General features: G+C 46.4%; 1 protein-coding gene across 21 annotated transcripts in view; it reads left to right on the top strand.

Annotated features, from left to right (window-relative positions):
* The window catches only part of DENND1A (DENN domain containing 1A), a 522,363-nt gene that overhangs the window by 452,478 nt on the left and 52,124 nt on the right, over positions 1-17,761 (top strand). For all 21 annotated transcript variants that reach the window (XM_021074670.1, XM_021074685.1, XM_021074709.1 and 18 more), the window contains 4 exons: positions 1,757-1,797; positions 4,343-4,414; positions 5,607-5,663; positions 14,909-15,040. In XM_021074670.1, the coding sequence (XP_020930329.1) occupies positions 1,757-1,797; positions 4,343-4,414; positions 5,607-5,663; positions 14,909-15,040 (302 nt within the window). The remainder of the gene's footprint in view (positions 1-1,756; positions 1,798-4,342; positions 4,415-5,606; positions 5,664-14,908; positions 15,041-17,761) is intronic.

The raw sequence follows: 17,761 nt of genomic DNA, 5'->3' as shown, positions 1-17,761 counted from the left end.
CTCTTCATTTTCCGATGAGATGCTCATTGGCCCAGCTGAAGTCCTCCCCGCTGGGGTCACTTACTTCTTCGGGCGGGCGAACTCTAGGACACGTAGAGGCCCTCACGATGCAGTGGAAAGCACCCGAGGTATCGAGTTAGGAGACCGCTTCACCGCCTAGCAGTGGCTACCTGGTCGAGTCTTCCACCTCTTTGAGCTGAAGTGCTCCTATCTGTGCACGGAGTGTAATCCTGCCTCATGGGCTTCTGATTAAGATTAAATCAGAGACCCCGAGGAGAGGTTTGCACAGTCACCCAGGACAGACCCTGGCACAGGATCACTGCTCAGTAAATGTTTCTTTGAAACGTGAAAGCCATCACAAGGCACCCCGTCCCTGCAGACTTTTAGCACCAGAAGAGTCTTCCTCTCATTTTTCAGAGGAGGCATCTGAGGCCCAGAGAAGTGTTAGTGGCTGACCCTGCCTCCTGAATCCCTTTCTGGCTCTCCTTCCAAGTCCCAAAGCCTCAGTCTTTGTCAGCAAAGCAAAACTAAGTGCAAAACAAGAATAATCATGCTACTAGCCCCCTCTTATTGCTGGACGTGTGTCTGGCCTGGACTAGTCTGATAATCCAACTGGTATGCATAAACTCACAGCGCCAGGCAAGTCTCACCTACATGACCCCGACCAGCCTCAGCCCAACCATCCTGTGCTGCAGCTGATCAATAAAACCAGCGTGCGAGTCTGCAGGAATAATAGCGGGTCGTTGGTGAGCATTTCCTGGACACCTGTTGCGTCCACAGCCCTGTAGAGTGAGAACAGGGACCCAGTTCTGCCCCCAGAGAGCTTTTAGATGGGTCCGAGAAAGCCACATGACTAATGGCGAGTACAAACTAAACCACTGCAGGAAAAGGAGCAGACATGGTTTCTGGGCGGGTAGGATAGGCTCCATTAATGCTCACTCTCTTATGTGAGGGCTTCACAAAGGAGGCAGGTTTGAGCAGCGTTCTAACAGCTGAATATGATTTCTGGGGAGAAAACAGGCTTTATGTGTTGCTAAACTAAGTCAAGTCATTTGGCCAGCCTTCTAGAAAAGCTGCTGATAAAACCTCCTTATCCCACCAGATAAAATGGGTCAGCTCCCCACAACGCCTCCTTTTTCTGTTCCCATCACTGGTCTGGTGTAAGGAGGGCCAAGTGTGTGTCCAGCAATGTGCTTATGCTGGGACAAGTGACCCTGCGGTTCCTGCCCCCAGGGTGGCTCACAGGACTTTAGAGAATGTAGAGCCCTGACAGGAAGTCCATTCAGAGGAACGAGTAGAAGCTTAGAGAGGAAATGACTGAGCTGGTCACTGAGTGTACTCAGCAGAGAGAGCCGGGAATGGCGGCCAGTCCAGGGGAACAGCATTTGTGAGGACATGGACGGCTTGGGGGATGCGTAGTTAGGGAGCCTGAAGCAGTGCAGGATGGTAGGACAGGGTAGAGAGGCAGACGGTGGAGACTGGGGAAGAGAGGCAAGGTCGCTGAGGGTCTGACCCCCATCCAGTAGGCAGCAGGGGGGATTGGGGTTTGTACTCGGGCCAATGATAGGATCAGATCTCAGTTTAAGAAAGAAAACCTGTGACAGCAGCTCCTTCAGGGAGTGGGCCACCTCCACGTGGGTCTCCAGATTTTCAAAGTCTCCAGAACTTTCTAAGTCCCTCCTGCGAAAAGCATCTGGAGGAACTCCTGAGGGTGTGTAACTTTCATCACCAGCTCCTCTGCCTCCTCTTTCCCCAGGAAGCGACAAGCTGTACCACCAGTGGCTCTCCACAGTCCGGGTAAGTGTGTACCCCGCAGAGCTGCTGGGCCTCTCCTGGCAGCCTTCCTCTTTCCTGCCGCCCACAGGGCACTGCATTCTCTCAGCTGACGATGCTTTTGTTTATAAAGCCAGGCCATTCTCGTGCCGGGTGGAGACTAGTGGGATGAGACTGTCCAGAGCCATCTCTCGCCGAGGGTGAGGAAAGCCAGAAGTTTCCTTGTCCTGGGAAGCAGGCCAAGGCGTGTTGAATGGGTGTTGCCATCTTAGAGCATTTCCGGGGGTGTCCTCCTAGGGCCAGACCAACTGGGAACCTTCTAGGGGAAAACCAAAATGTGTCCCTCTTGCTGCTGTGAAATATTTTTCACAGCAAAGGCTCCTGGGAGAAGGGAGAACCCATCACTGAGAGAGTTTTCATCCCCTCACTGTTGTTGTGAACAAATTGCGTTGGAAGCCAGGTGCTTAGAACTTCAGAAGCCACCAACAAATTGAAACGCTTCCTTTCCTTTATGGGGGTTTATCAGCGAGTGTGTCCTGAAGGCCCACGCTGCTGTGCCGGCTGCCATGCTGGGTACTGGGGAGATGTGCAGAGCAGGACACAGGCCCTGCCCTGGGGGAGCTCCGGTCTTACTGGGGAGGCCGGCACGTAAACAGGCGACTCCGACATAGTGTGATAAGTGTTCTCTCCTGATTGTGGGCCAAGTGCACTGCTGCCAAGGCGGGTCCCTTGGAAGTGGCTGCAGTTGGCCGAGAGTAAGCAGTTCCTCAATGAAAGACTTCTTTTGTTCTTCTTGTATGGCCAAACTCAGCACTTGGCAAATCACAGACAAGCAATAAGGACTTGTTGATTGATTGATAAAGGGAGTTTTAATGCTCTAAAGGACCATTGAAATAGGATACTGAGTAATTTTGGAAAGCAGTATGGAATAAATGAGAGGGTGAAAATTTCCTATTATTCTACAACCTAAGAATGCTTTCTAGGTCAGAATTTGAAGTTTTTAATTAAAACTCAAATTTTCTAATATAGGCAGTTACCAAAATTGTGCTAAAAGTTAATCCCAGTAATTACGTCACCTATCTTCCTGTTTTGTGTACGCGCTGGATCCAGTCTCCCTCTCTCCCTGTTCAAGTCAGTTAGAATTATCTTTCCAGGAGTTCCCATTGTGGTGCAGTGGAGACAAATCCTACTAGTATCCATGAGGATGCGGGTTGGATCCCTGGCCTCAAGCTGAGTGGGTGGGGATCTGGCGTTTCTGTGAGCTGTGGCACGGATGTGTGGCTGTGGCTGTGGCGTAGGCCAGGCAGCTGTGGCTTGGATTGGACCCCTAGCCTGGGAACCTCCATATGCCGAGGGTGTGGCCCTAAAGAGACAAAAAGAATTATCTTTCCAAACCACCATAAATCTGATTGTGTGATGGTTAAAAATGCCCTGGAGTGTAGACCCCTTAAGCTGGCCCTCCATGAGCTGATCCCGTCTGGCCTCTCTTGCCTCACCTCCCAAGAGGCACTGACTGCTTGTTACAGAATACACCATGGCCTTTCTGCATTTTTTTATGTTCTGTTTCCTATTCGTAGAATATTCTTTTCCTTCCTATCCAAACATAAGCTCCTACTCCTTCTTCATGGACTGAATTTCTCATCCTCTAAAGCCTTACCCACCCAGTAAGCTGCCACCCCACAGCCTGTACAGCTCTCACCACCTTGGGCTGCCCTTGTTACCTGGTGCACCCCACCCCCACCCCCAGCCTGGAGGGCTTCGAAGGCAGAAACCAGCCCTCTGGTGGCTCAGGACCCTCAGAGCCTGGCACGGGGCACCCCAGAGCAGCCTTCACAAAACATCTGGAGCCTGTGCACTTCGTGTGCATGCATTGCCTCCACTGTATGCTGGGCAGCCTTCCCTCCTCTTCCTCTCCTGCCCTCCTCAAGAAGCGGAGCCTGGAGATGTTGCATTTACACTTAAGCATAAATGATGAACATCTGTGGCTGTTCCCTCTTTCTTTGTGTCAAGATCTATGTGGTAAGGAAAGCAACCTCCCTGAGAGTGATTTTTAAAAAACAACACAAAAAACCAGGGCGAGGAGAGGAGGGCGCATGGCTGGAGGTAGCATGTGTCCACAGCAGCCAGATAATGGAGCCTAACCAGGCCCCCAGTTTTCCGCCCTGACTTGGTGGTTGTTAGAGTCCATTGCCATTAAACTCACCTTAATGTCGTGACTAGAATTCCTTGAGAAGCTGTAGATTACCACGAGGAAAGCCTTGCGTCAGAGAGCCTGTGATGAGCTTGCCTTCTAGCCAGCGGACAGATGCCAAGCAAAATACTGAGCCTGGGGTCCCCCCTCAGCGAGTTTATCACCGTCCTCATTCCCCACCCACCCCCATACCCACCCGGAGGGATTCCACCATGGCCGTAACAGAATGGCCTGGGACCAGGTACCATCTTGGCCTGTTCCCCTAATTAAGTTGCACGCTCTTGAAATGTTGCTTAACATAATTAAAGAGAAGAAGCCTTTGTTGGTGTTGGCCTACTAGATCTTAATACAAATCACTAACTGACATTTTTATTACAGAAAGGAAGTGGAGCAATTCTGAATACTGTAAAAACGAAAGCAAACCCAGCCATGAAGACTGTCTACAAATTCGTAAGTACTGGTGTTGGTCTCAGGTTCCAAACAGGTCTATTCCTTAGCATGACAGAACTCTTAAATACGCCTGATCCTGTGTTGCAGAGATGATCCCGGGGCTGCTGCGTTATTCCCTAAAGCTCTCAATGCGCTTAGAATTGTTTAGCGTTGATGTTTAATAACCAGGTCAGTGACATTTTTAATTGAAAGTGTTTCTGTTCACAGTTGCTGCAGTAGAGAAATGGGAGGCTACTGGTTCTAGCTTTTAAAATGTCGCCTGGGTGGCTACAACGCAGGCTGCTCCGTGCCTGCATCCCTGAGACCCACAGATATTGGTCTGTCAGGTGTTCTGACCGACCTTCCTCTGTGTATCCTCGTTATTATGTCAGAATAAAGCAGCCCCTTTGCAGGTTCCTAAAACATGCTTAGAGTCCCATATTCTTCATCAGCTCTCTCCTCGATGCCCTTTAGGAAATGCATTGTTTGTGAGACTTGTGCCCATGGCAGAGTGAAAATCAGAGAACACGCCAGTTCCCTGTGCTCCATCTTTTACGAGCCTCAAGTATTTTTTGTCATGATTTCTTTTACTTGTTCATTTGACTCTGAGCCACTTAACTGGGGTGGTTTTGTTTCGTTTCCATTTTTAATTTTGTTAGTCCTTTCTGTACTTAAATTGTAGTTATTTTCATGGGGTGGGTGGCTGCCAAGAGAACCACGCAGGTCTTAGGATGACAAAATAAAAGCCAGGGTGTCTGCCGAAATGAGATTTGAGACATGGCTCCAGAGACACCCAGCGATGTGCCTGTTCAGCCTGGGCAGGATATTGGTCCTGAGGCCCTGCCCTGGTGAAGTGTAATGGATACTCTGAGCCTCTCGGCTGGAGAAGCTGCTGCTCCCCTCTTACTGGTAGCTGTCACCAGGCTGTGGAGATAAATAATCACAAGAGCAGAAGAAGGGCTTCAGAGGGGGAGAAATCAGTGCCATCAAAATGCAGAACGTAAAGTCTCTGTAGCCTCTTTAAGGGATTTTTTTTTTTTAACCTTTCAACATTGTATTTGTTTTCATAGCCATTATGTTTTCGACTTGGTGATCCCATTTTTCCTTCCTTTTTCTAGTAATCAGAGAAGGTGATTCGCGACGGACTGAAATCAAGCACAATCCCTGCTGGAAACAGAAAGGGAATCTTAACTTAAATTAATTTTTCATGCAGGCAAAAGATCATGCAAAAATGGGAATAAAAGAGGTGAAAAACCGCTTGAAGCAAAAGGTACTTGAAGTTCTTATTCAAAATGTATAAGCACCGTGTATGAAATGCGTGGCCACAAAAAAGTACGATGTGATCAATAGAGGCTGTTTGATACAGTGTTGTTAGCACACTTCAAAATGCATTACCAGCTGTCCGGGAGTTTTCACACTGTTATAAATATTCACAGACAAAAACTGTCTTCAAATAACATTAAGACTGGCTTAAACCCACAAAGGCAAGCAAGTTCAGAGTTACCACTGTCGGTCTGTCCCCCGCCCGCCCGCCCCCACCGGGCCTGGGCTTTACCAGGGTCTGAACAAATTGGCTCGGCCTCCCCATCCCAGCATCTCTACCTCCTGACCTCTGCCCCCAAGCTGGTTGTATCCAAAACCACGAAGCATCTGCAGGGAAATGACTGCTGTGGTTCGTGGTCCTGGCATGCCCATGGCCAGCACTCAGAACAGGGCACAAAGGGTGGGTCCGAGGAGGGTGCTGTGGGCTCTGCTCACAGTTTATGTGTGAGACTTAGAAGGGTGGGGAGAGACTCTGATTGTCTGCTTGGACCATCAGTAAAATCGTATGAAATCAGGCTGCATCTTGGCCCAATGGTCCCCCTACCTGATTCCCTAGACGTGTACAGGGAGGTTAATGTAACAGAGAGAGCCTTTGTATGTTACTGTGACTGTCATCATTGTTATTAGTGTTGCCACCCTTCTCTAAGCACCTTCTAAGGATGGTCCAGGCCAGGAGCTTTCGCATTTAATCCATGGACCAGCCCTGGGGGTATTATCTTCATGTCATGTGTGAGGAGACCACGGTTCAAAGGTGCAGTGATCTGCCCAGGGTCCCACCGTAGGAGCCTGGAGAGCCAGAATTCGATTCCACATCCACCTCCTACTGCGTCTGTGCTCTCACCACTACAGCACTTCATACTGCCTTCCTAAAACAAGTGCTTTGTTTTCCAAAAACTGTTTGGGATCACGTATTTCATTTTCCCCACACCCCCGAAAGGTGCCACGCTAATAAGGGCCTCTGTCTTTCCTGGCAGTTTTGTTGTTTTTTGTTTTTTTTGTTTTTTTTAATTGAAGGCAGTTTTAATTTTAGGAAGTCAGAAAGGACCTCTCATTAACTCGAAATGGTCAAAGGAATTGATTCCTTTCTCTTCATTGCAAAATAATTTGCTCTAAGCATGTCAATGCTTAGTTTCAGCCAAGAGTGACGTTTTAACAGTTGAGATTCAAATCCTGTTAATGTAAACTCACGTAGACCTTAAATGTGGTCTGCTACACCTCACCAGAGACTGGCAGGTGAAATTCTTTACTTGGATGTCATCAAAGTCCCCAAATGTACCGTTTTTATCTCCTACCCCAGTTACTGCAATGGAACTGAATTGGATTGCAGATATAAAATCCAACTGGAAGGGCAGGAAGCATAGAGTTCTCACCAAGTTTCCCCTCCTTGATAACTACATCAGGCTGGTATTAGAATGTTACTTGAAGTATAAGCAAAGAAAGGGTCCCCCCGCAGGCGGAGGCCGCATGCACCTCCGTGGTCAGATCCGCTCTCTGCAGGCCATTGCCTCCCTCCTCGTACTTGTCAGCATCGCGCCTTAAGAAAATCCCCTTTTTGTGATACGTAACATTTCTGCAAATAACCAGTTGAAGCTCAGGGTTTTTGATGTTGTTCAAAGGTTCACTTAAACAATCTAGATCACTCTCCTTCCACGCCGTCTCCCCTTCCTTTCCTTGATAGTGTCTGAAGCAGTCTTCCCTCCCCTTCTCCTCTTCCCCCGCCAGTCTTTTCAAGAATAGCTTCAGGAGATAATGTTCTATAGAGAGTGTCAGTACATTTCAGGTGACACAAATGGTGAAGGCATTTCATAGAAATGTGGCTTGTCACCATCGGACTGTTGACAGATCTATTAGTGCACCCTTTTCAATTTTCACTTTTCCCCCCTTCGGTCGTACAGATTTCTGCAGACTTGATATTTTGCGGTTGTTCTTGGAAGAGCTCTTTTGTAATTGAAACTCTAGCGTTGTTCGGGACAGACAGGACTTGGTCTTCTGCGGTGCTCCAGCTCCCTTGCCTGAGCTAATTTAGGATTTGGCTTTGTCTGACCTCTCTCACTCCAGCACAAAATGTTTCCTTGGCTTTTTTGTTCCCCACCCCTCCCCCCGTCCCCTTTACGTGGCAGCATGTCTGTGGGGCTCCCCAGATGCATCCCAGACAGACATCTCAAGTTTGGTTGCTGCTATGAAATTGAGGCAGTTCCCAACAAAGACCCAATTTTCAAATGTACTGGGCTGCCACCTGGCCTCCTCTAGCTCTGCATAGCAATGGCGACCTCGCAGATATAATCAAGAACCCAACCTTGCCCTCTTCGCTCTCGCCTTGGGTTTGAATTGCAAATAGAAACTGTAGGGCCGACCTGTGGAGAGGTCACCATGGTGTGTGGAGGGTCCATCTCTAATACGACTGAGCAGGGCCCCTTCTCCATCCCTCGTTCATTTGTGCTGCAGACTTTCAAAGCATCTGAAAGAGGAGCTTTCAGGCTATCCGTGTGACCATTGGCAAATAATTGTTAATAGAGACGGTAGCGTGGCTTTATTCTGTACCTGCTCTGCTTCAGCCCAACAACAAAAAAAAAGAAGGATGGATAGCACATTTCTCTGGATAAATGGAGCAAGGTGGTCAAATTCTTCTGTAGCTTGGCCTCCTTTGAAGTTTGACTTGCTCAAAATTAGGAAGAAGAAATGGCAAAGAATGCTACCCAGCCGTCGCTTTCTAAAGGGAGAATACAGTGCCTGCATCCCAAGCACCTCCCCGCCAGACCCGGCCTGCAGGGGCGTGCCCCTTGGCTGGGCTTGAGCTCCCCACAAATCACACTCTCTTACAGCGCCTTCTGGGGCCAGCACAGGAGTGCCTTGTTTTAAAAGGGATGGCTCCTTTTAAGGTGAGTCCTTCTCACCTACAGGGAACATTATGACATTTACTTAAGGGTATCATTTTTATTTTATGTTATGTTATTTTTTGCCTATTGGGGAACCCCTGAAAAAGTATCTTTTTTCTTTTTCCAGTGTCAAAATGATGGAATCAGCTGGGCCCATTTCTCAGCCCTTTTTAAAGTTTCTTAATCTTTGATCTTTTAAAAGATAAATCCGAGCTTGTTGATTTAGAATCCGTGTGACCGAAAGGAGCAAGCTGACAGTTGGGTTAGCGAAGGCTTGAGTTTCTGGCTAAACACTTCCTGGCGTCTTGAAGGGAGCGAGGAAGCATGTGTGGGGCAGGAAGAGCCAGGTAGACTCTTGTAGAACCAACGTTTTTGCACCTCATCACCCAACTGTCAGCTCCCTGTCTATGCTGCAGCCTCAATCGCAGAATTCCAATTCTAGATACTGTTTTGATATCAATATTCATCTTGTAATTTGCATTTGCTATGATGTGAAGTCGGCTGGAAAAGAAGGGCACTTGCACAGATCTGGACACGGAGACCAGCGATCTGAGTCAGAGATGGGAGGCTTCAGCCTCACCCCCGTAGGAGCCTGAAGCGTCCTCCTCACCCCACCCCCACTGCCATGTGGTGTTTGGGCTTCTGAGGCAGACAAGCTGGCTTCAGTGCTAGTTGGGTGAGATACTAACTGTGCGACCCTGAGTAAGTTGCTAGACCTCTCTGAACCTAGTTTTTCTCATTTATGAAGTAGCGGAAATAGAGATACGTACTGGATTGTTGCAAGGATTAGAAGAGGTGAGAGGTTTAAACAGCAACACAACGTAACCACTCAGCAAATGAGTTCCCATCCGGTCTGTTCTCCCACCCACATCCCACATCTGGAGCAGCCAGTCTGCCCTTGCGCCAGTCTGCCCTTGCGCGTGCGCATCCCCCGAGAGCGTGGCTGGCGTGGGGTGCTCTCCCTTTTGGTCATCCACACAGCCCCCAGAGCCGTCCTCCAGGCCCCTTGGGCTCTGCCTCAGGAAGTCTTAGCCTCTGCTCTTTCAGTGCCCACCCCCACCCCCAGACCCCACTCCTACCCAAAGCCACTCAGAGCCCCCTCCCCGCTCTGGGTTCCCGCCCCTGACTGGTCCCGGGGATCCTGTCCAAGGCTTCGTCACAGGCTGCCCCTGCCTTCCCCACCACAGACAGGCGGAGATTAGATCCCAGTTGTGATTTTTGATTCCAGTTTAGGGAAGGTGATAGGAGCTGGATTATTTCCTGACTGCTTTGCCTTACCGAGGGGTGGAAAGTAATAGTACCCCAGCTCTAGCAGAGCCGTAGGGGGGCTCCTGAGAGGAAGTGGGCCACCCTGCATTGGCCTCTGATCTGCAGCTCTGTCTGGTGTCTCCCTCCTGTGTGACCCTTCAGGAAGGAACAGATTTAGCCCTTCCATCAGCTTCCTGATTTTGTGGGTTTTTTTAATGACATTTTGAAAGTTGGGGTCTTTTGTTTACAGACAAAAAAACATGTTTATTGGAAAAAAATTCAACAAATCGGATAATCTCCTTTTATAACCTTCGTTTCCACTTACTGTATCCTAAATATTTCCTAGACCTCTACATGTTTCTTACACATGTTTTAAATGGCCGCATACAGTTTCATCTGATGGATATACATACATTAATTAATCCCATTACTGGACACTTTAGTTCCAATTTTTTCTAGGCAAATATCCTCATAGATAGAACCATGCAGGAATTCTTAGTTATTTCATCCCGATAAATTTCTGGAAGTGGAATTAGTGGGCCCAAGCCCTTTACGTCTTTTAGGGATTTGATATGAATTGCCAGTTTTTCTTCCCACCACAAAGGGTGTGAGAGTGCCTCTTTCCCCGTACTCTTTGCCCATGGCGTCTCAGTTAGCTCTTAGACCAACATCTCTTTAATCACCAGAACCAAGGGCTGTGTCTTGGATGCCTGCCCGTGTAAGGTCTCTGCCGGTAAGTACGGCAGAGGAGGTGAACCGCCCTGACTTCTTTCCTGACTAGGGCTCCTCCCGCTCTGCTCTTCGGGGTCCCAGGAGGAAGCGGTTGTCCTTCCCCAGGTGGAGAAATAGTGAAGAAGTTAACAGATTAGGGAGGGCCAGCTGCAGCACTTTGTACGAAGTCTTTGGCACCTTAGGATCTTGTAACTAAAGAAAATTAACGTGCAGTGCTGTTTTTTTGATACACAAGAGCACGTGCCTGTGCGACACATTGGCCTTCCAGATGTTCATTTCAACTCTATGAAGATTGGGGGAGTTACCATCACGGCGCAGCAGAAATGAATCCAACTAGGAACAATGAGGTTTCGGGTTCGATCTCTGGCCTCGCTCAGTGGGTTAAGGATCTTGCGTTGCCATGGGCTATGGTGTAGGCCGGCAGCTGCAGCTTCGATTGGATCCCTAGCCTGGGAACCTCCATATGCCTCGGGTGCGGCCCTAAAAAGGCAAAAGACAAAAATCACAAATTTATGAAGATTTGTTGGAAAGTGTGTATTATAGTCAAGGCTCTGGGGCAGAGAAGCAAAACCCAAGGCATTCCGTCCGTAGGGATGAGAAAATCAGTGCAGATACCACATAGCACGACAGCCTAGACTCAGTGTGACACAGGGGTTTCGAGGTGGAGGTCACATCTGGTGATTGGCTGAGCACCTCCTCAACTCAGAACACCTTCTCCTGTGCTGTTGTCGTGGGTCGATAGGGTATAAATGCCAGAAATCACATCGCTCTGGGCTCCTCCACTTTCTAGCCACGTGGCCTTGGTGATTTGCCCTCTCTGAGCCCTGTCTCCTCACCTGGGAAAGAGCTGTAATCCTATCTGCCTTGTGGTTGTTGTGGAGACTAAGTGTGATAGCGAAGGTCAGGGGTCTGACTGCAGTGGTGGGCATGCAGCACAGGGAAGCTCTTCGCCATAGATGGTGTGTTTTCCATTCTGCAAGGAATAAGGCTACAGGGTTCCATTTGCACAGGGCTGTGCCATTTTTCAAAGTTTCCTCACATGGCATCTCATTTAACCCATTGTTTTAGTAGCTTTGAAGTGTGCCAAGCAGGTGGCACACTCCCCATTGTAAAAATAAAGAAATAGGTGCAGAGAGGTTGAGTGAACTGGAAAGATCAGACCGCTAGTTAATGGTAAAAACAAAACTTGAAGAATTTTTACTCAAAATTTTAACTTGAAAGCTTAAACTCAAAAATTAAAAATAAAAAAAGTAAGGAGTTCCTGTTGTGGCTCAGTGGTTAATGAACCCAACTAGCATCCATGAGGACGCAGGCTCCATCCCTGGCCTCGCTCAGTGGGTTAAGGATCCGGCATTGCCATGAGCCGTGGTGTAGGTCACAGACACAGCTTGGATCTGGGGTTGCTGTGGCTGTGGCGTAGTCTGGCAGCTACAGCTCCGATTGGCCCCCTGGCCTGGGAACCTCCATACGCTGTGGGTGCGGCCCTAAAAAAGACAAAAAATAAATAAATAAAATAAAAATAAAAGCTTAAACTAAGACACTTTTCCTAAAGCTACCACATTTTTTTAGTTGCCATCTTCTAGTTTTCATTGCTATCTGTATTTTCTGACTAGATTATTTTACTACTCCATGTCTTTTTTTTTCCCCAGCCAATCACACATATGCAGTATTTTTCCTCAGCTGAAAGTGAGGTTTTTTTTACCATTTGGCTTTACTCAGCCTCCCATGTCTGTCCTCTCAGTAACCCCACTGGATCCTAAATGTCCCTTTTGCCCTTTGTTACTTCTGGCACAGAAGGTGGCCCCTTCCCCTCTTTGTTCCACTTGACCTGAGCACCTTAGGGCTGCCCCTTTCCAAGAGAGCTGTTCCTAATTGGCTGCCAGTAGCTTCTCTCATCACTAAGCTTCAGCCACGCTAAGACTTGGGGGCCACTTGATGCAAGCCCTCCCTACAAAACCAGGAGGTCACCATCTCCCGTATTGTTACCAAGCAGTGCGGAGACCCCGCTGGGTGTATGGAGTTGAATACATAGTGAGGAGAGGATGGGGGAGGGATCCCTATAGTTTATTTTTTTCTTTCTTTTTTTTATTAAACTATGGTTGATTTACAATGTTGTGCAAATTTATGCTATACAGCAAAGTGACTCAGTTATATATGTGTGTGTGTGTGTGTACAATCTTTTTTGATATTCTTTTCCATCATGGTCTATCCCAGGAGATTGGATATAGTTCCCTGTGCTATATAGTAGGACCTTGTTGTCTATCCATTCCAAATGAATAGTTTGCATCTGCTAACCTGAAATTCCCAGTCCATCCCATTCCCTCCCCTCTCCCCCTTGGCAACCGCAAGTCTATTCTCTATGTCCGTGAATCTGTTTCTGTTCTGCAGATGGGTTCGTTTATGCCATATTAAGATTCCACATATAAGTGATATCATATGATATTTATCTTTCTCTGTCTGAATTACTTCCCTTAGTATGAGAATCTCTAGTTGAATCCATGTTGCTGCAAATGGCATTATTTCATTCTTTTTTACGGCTGAGTAGTATTCCATTGTTATATGTACCAGATCTTCTGTAGCCATTCATCTGTTGATGGACATTTAGGTTGTTTCCATGTCCTATGCTTTACTTGTTTTTATTATTAAAGTATAGTTGATTTACTCCCTATAGTTTATTGAGTATCTTATTAGTGGGTACTCAATTATTGAGTACCATATATAGTACACTATTAAGTAAAAAAAATGTTCTAGACACTATGTCACTTAATCTCCTTTACTCCTCATAGCTGCCATATTCCCATTTTACAGATAAGGAGACTGAGGCTCAACAATGTTACAAGTATTTCTTTCTTAATGCATTTTTTTATTCAGTCAGGGATCACTTCCCTCTATGTGCCACCAGTCTCTACTTGACTAAGTTAAGAACAACCAATTTTCAAATCTTTTTTGTGCAGAATTCAATGAGTACTGAGGGTGTGTGCTTTTGTTGACAAAAATATGTTTTTGTTTTTGCTATGAAAATAATTGGAAATGGTATTTATTATTTTATTCTGGCTGTGAATTTTTTTTACTTAAGTAAAAAATAATGATTTAAATGTTTATTTGTACATTTATTCTCTGCCTTGCTTAAATGAAGATTTAAGCAAGTTTCATGACTTGAAAAAAGCATCTGATCCATATTGCACAAGTTGGCATCATCCATGTCCCACAGAACCTATAAGTATAGTCAGCTGCCAGCCTTAGGCAAAGGATCCATCACATAACTTTTGCACATTGGGATTTTTCCTTACCTTAAAATTTGACTTCATCAGAAGCACAAATTAAGTGTAAATTTCTGAATTTAAAAAAAAAAAAAAAGTGACATTGGCTCTGTAGATTTTCTCCAAGTCATAGAATCTTATCTCGGATTTCAGCCTTTTTATCCTCGTCCAGAAAGACTAGGGATAAGAAAGAGGGAGCAGGAGCACATCGTTTTCATAAACAGTAGCGTCATCAGTAAACAAATGTGGAGAAAATGTCCACACTCACAAATAATCAAAGTAATGCAAATGAAAACAACAATGAGGTCTAATTTTTCACCTCTTAAATTAGCAATACATGTTTAAAATGGTAAGGCTAACGAGCATGGTGAAGCCGATAATGCATCCCTTGCTGGGAGTTGGTGTAAATTGGAAAGCAATTGGTAGAATGAATAAAAAGCCTTAAAAATATTTCTATCTTTTGATCAGGCAGTTTCATTCCGAGGGATTTCCATAAAAGAAATAATCCAAAAGAAAGAAAAACTGCATTATTTGTCACTATGGTATTTAGAAAGTTTAAAAAAAAAAATTAGGAACAACCTAAGTGCCCAATAGTAGCAAGAATGGTTTGTTAAATTATTGAGTATCTGCTCCATGAAATATTATGCATCCATTAAAATTATCATTCTAATGACTATGTAGCACCATGGAGATGCCTGTAGTAAGAAAAAACAGAATGTAAAATTATGCACGAGCTGTGATTGCAAGTAATTTTTAAATGTCTGCATTGGACAGAGTGAATATATAAAAATTAAAATGGCTGTGTAAGGTAGTAGGATGAAAAGATTTCCAGCCCCACACCCCACTAGTGTGAATTATGATGTTGTCTTTGTAATTTAATGTGTCTAATTTTGGTTTCTCTCCTCCTCAAAAGTCACAGGGCCAAATTAGCCTTCCGTTTCCTCCAGGAACAGGCTCCAAATGTCCCAGAGGGCGTTCCCTGGCAGGCCTCTTAGCGGTGGGGTTGGAGGAGCCCCTGTGCTCACTTCTGATGCCATGACCCCAACACCAACCCCTGACCTGGCTTCTCCCTGCAGGACATCACCGAGAATGGCTGTGCCCCCACGACAGAAGAGCAGCTGCCAAAGACTGCGCCATCCCCTCTGGTGGAGGCCAAGGACCCCAAGTTCCGAGAAGACCGGAGGCCAATCACAGTTCACTTTGGCCAGGTATGTATCCCAGCCCTTCGATGGTCTGGGCTTGTTGTTTTGTGCGAGCGGAAGCCATAGCGCACGGAGCAGCCTTTCATTTTGGCTCTCTTTGGCAAAACAAAACAACTCCATGGCGTCTTGCACATCTTCAGAGATTCACTTGATGCAAACATGTTTCCAGAGGTGACTTTTCAGAAATGTTGAGGCGACAACATGGCTCTGGTCATAACCCAGCTCAACTGCTGAATGAAGTCATTCAGCGCAGCTGCTGCCTCCCGACTCCAAGGCACTCCGTTCAGGGTGCCTCTGTTAGCCCAGCATCGCGTTAGAATCCAGGCCCTGCTTTGCCTCTTCAGATAAAAGGCAACAGCGAAGTCTTTAAAAAAAAAAAAAATCAATTAGGGGTTCTTTATTAATGTACTTCCTGAAAATCAATATTGGGAGTCGCGCTGCTCAGAGTAAACACCCACACCACGATTCTTCGGATCCCAGTCTGTAGGCAACTGTTTTCGACCCGAGCATTTAAAAAATTGTCCAGTTGTTTGACTTCTTTTCTCTTAAGTAAAACATATAGAAACTGAAAGGATTTTTCTCCATTTCCTATCAGTAGTTATATTTCTGTTTGAAAAAGATTGTGTACCCTTCTCTACTTCTCTTGACCAGAGTTTATTGTTTAGTAAAAGTCATGATTTTTTTTTTGATTTGAGAGAAATGGTTCTGTTCTATGATTGTAACAAGAATTTGCAAGGTTATTCATTCTCAAATCACCTGATTCTTTAACCATTTATTAGAGGAAGCATGATTAAAATAATCTTCATAATTTAATCTTAAGTATGATTGCTATTTTATCATCTCAGGGATCTAGAAACACGCATGTTAAATGTTCCTGCTTTTAACAGACATTTATCAAGTGCTTACTGTGTACCAGGCTTTGAGCTATTTAGAAATGAAGAGAACTAACGAAATCGTTGCTGTGGATTATTATAGTGAAAGATGAGTTTGTTGAAACAGGAATCTTCCTCTGTAATCAGCGTTTTCAGATAATACATTCATACACCTTAAACTTGGGGACGTTCATCTCCCTTTTCTGATTTTACACTTAAAAGAGATGTTACAAAAATTGGCATGTAGCGCAAGAAAGAAGCATCCACCGGGCAGCGCTCATTTGATTAATGATTATCTTCAAATTTCATTGGCGTTTGCACCCCCGAGGAGCTGCCCCCTCCTCCGGTGCTTGGACCCTGTTGGCTAAATCTGCGCCCCAGTTTTCCTGGCTGTGTTTGCTGAAAGCACAGCCCCCCCGGTCGTCGCCAGCATGGCATTCCAGAGCCAGCTTCCTGCTTTCCTTTGTCCTCATTCCTGCACACGCTAACCTTCCCATGAAAAGAGCCCCTCTCTGGAGTTCGGAGCCCATTACAGAGAAAGAGGGGGCGGGGGAGAGGGATTTCATGGTGTTAAACATTCCATTTTCGAAACACAAAAAAGGAGGCCCTATTTGAAATGGAGAAAGACCTTCTTTCCATTTCAGCAAGAAGTAGAGATGCTTTAATGTCACTCCCAGCTAAATGCAGAATAAGAGTGTGTGTGCGCGGGTGGGGGATAAACAATTAAAAAAGCCACCCCAAACTCTGTTGAAATAAGAGCTGTCTGTGCCTTCACAGGTCTGTAAACTGGAGAGGATGAAAGTGGCTCCCCCCCCCCCCCCCCCCCCCCCGGTTTGTCACTTCCCTCACGTGGCTGCCAGCATTATGCAAGTGTACAGGAAGACAGGGGTTTTTTTAATGCATGCATGCGGATTAAGGTCAAGCCCCAAGTATCAGCCATGCAGCGGGCTCTCCCTTACAGCTGCAGCCACAGAGCCTACCCACAGCCGCGAGATGCCTTAATTGAGACGTGCTGTCAAAGTGACAAACACATTTGCATACAGTCTACACTCTATTTATTTTCTCTGGAAAGGTCTACAGTCTGCTGTTGGTTGAACATTCTTAATCAGTTTGCTGTAAGTGAACTGCCAGCTAGCTCACTTGCGCTGGCCGCTTCTTCATTAGGTGACAGATTAGCTGCAGGGGGGATGGGCCAGGGAAACCTGAGACCCCTTTCTTTTAACTCTTTCCAGCTTTGCCCTGGTGCTAGCTCTTCCTTCAGCCCTTCCCCCTCAGGCGCCGGCTTTGAGGGGCCATTGACCAAAAGAGGTGGTGTTTCTAGAGCACCTACTACTGGCAGGCATGAGTTTTAGGGGCTGTGCATTCGCTAAGAAGTCTTTTGATTGCCGTACTCTCTCTCTACTCCATTTGTACTTTTTTTTTTACTTGATATTTTTCTTTAAACAGACTCTAACCTGACATTTACACTAACTTTAGCCTCATCTTAAGCGATGCTGTTGATAAAACCATAGGTTTGATACCCAGGACAGTTTACCTGCCGAGCTCACCAAGCAGAAACATCAGCTTCTGTTTGAAATGTCTGTTAAAGCTACGTGTCCCGGAAAAACAATTTAAACTAGCCCAACAGAGCATGCTAACCTCAGGAAGACCCGTGCCTTGATATGTGTTCCTGTGGATTCCATTCTCTAAGAACACCTAGCTTTCCAGTGGGGGCGGAGGCAGTTGTGGTCGCTATTACTTTACTCCCTTCCCCTCGAATAGCTAGTTCCCCTCGTTGTCCAGCCAGCCCAGGGACTCCATGGAGACGTTTGGGAGGGTGGCAGGGAGCCCAGTGGAGGTCTTGGCAGAGCTCTTG

The sequence above is a fragment of the Sus scrofa genome, chromosome 1, assembly GCF_000003025.6.
Source record: "Sus scrofa isolate TJ Tabasco breed Duroc chromosome 1, Sscrofa11.1, whole genome shotgun sequence".
NCBI classification, from domain to species: domain Eukaryota; kingdom Metazoa; phylum Chordata; class Mammalia; order Artiodactyla; family Suidae; genus Sus; species Sus scrofa.
Note: the sequence above shows the minus strand (reverse complement) of the source record. Positions and strands in the feature narration are given on the sequence as shown.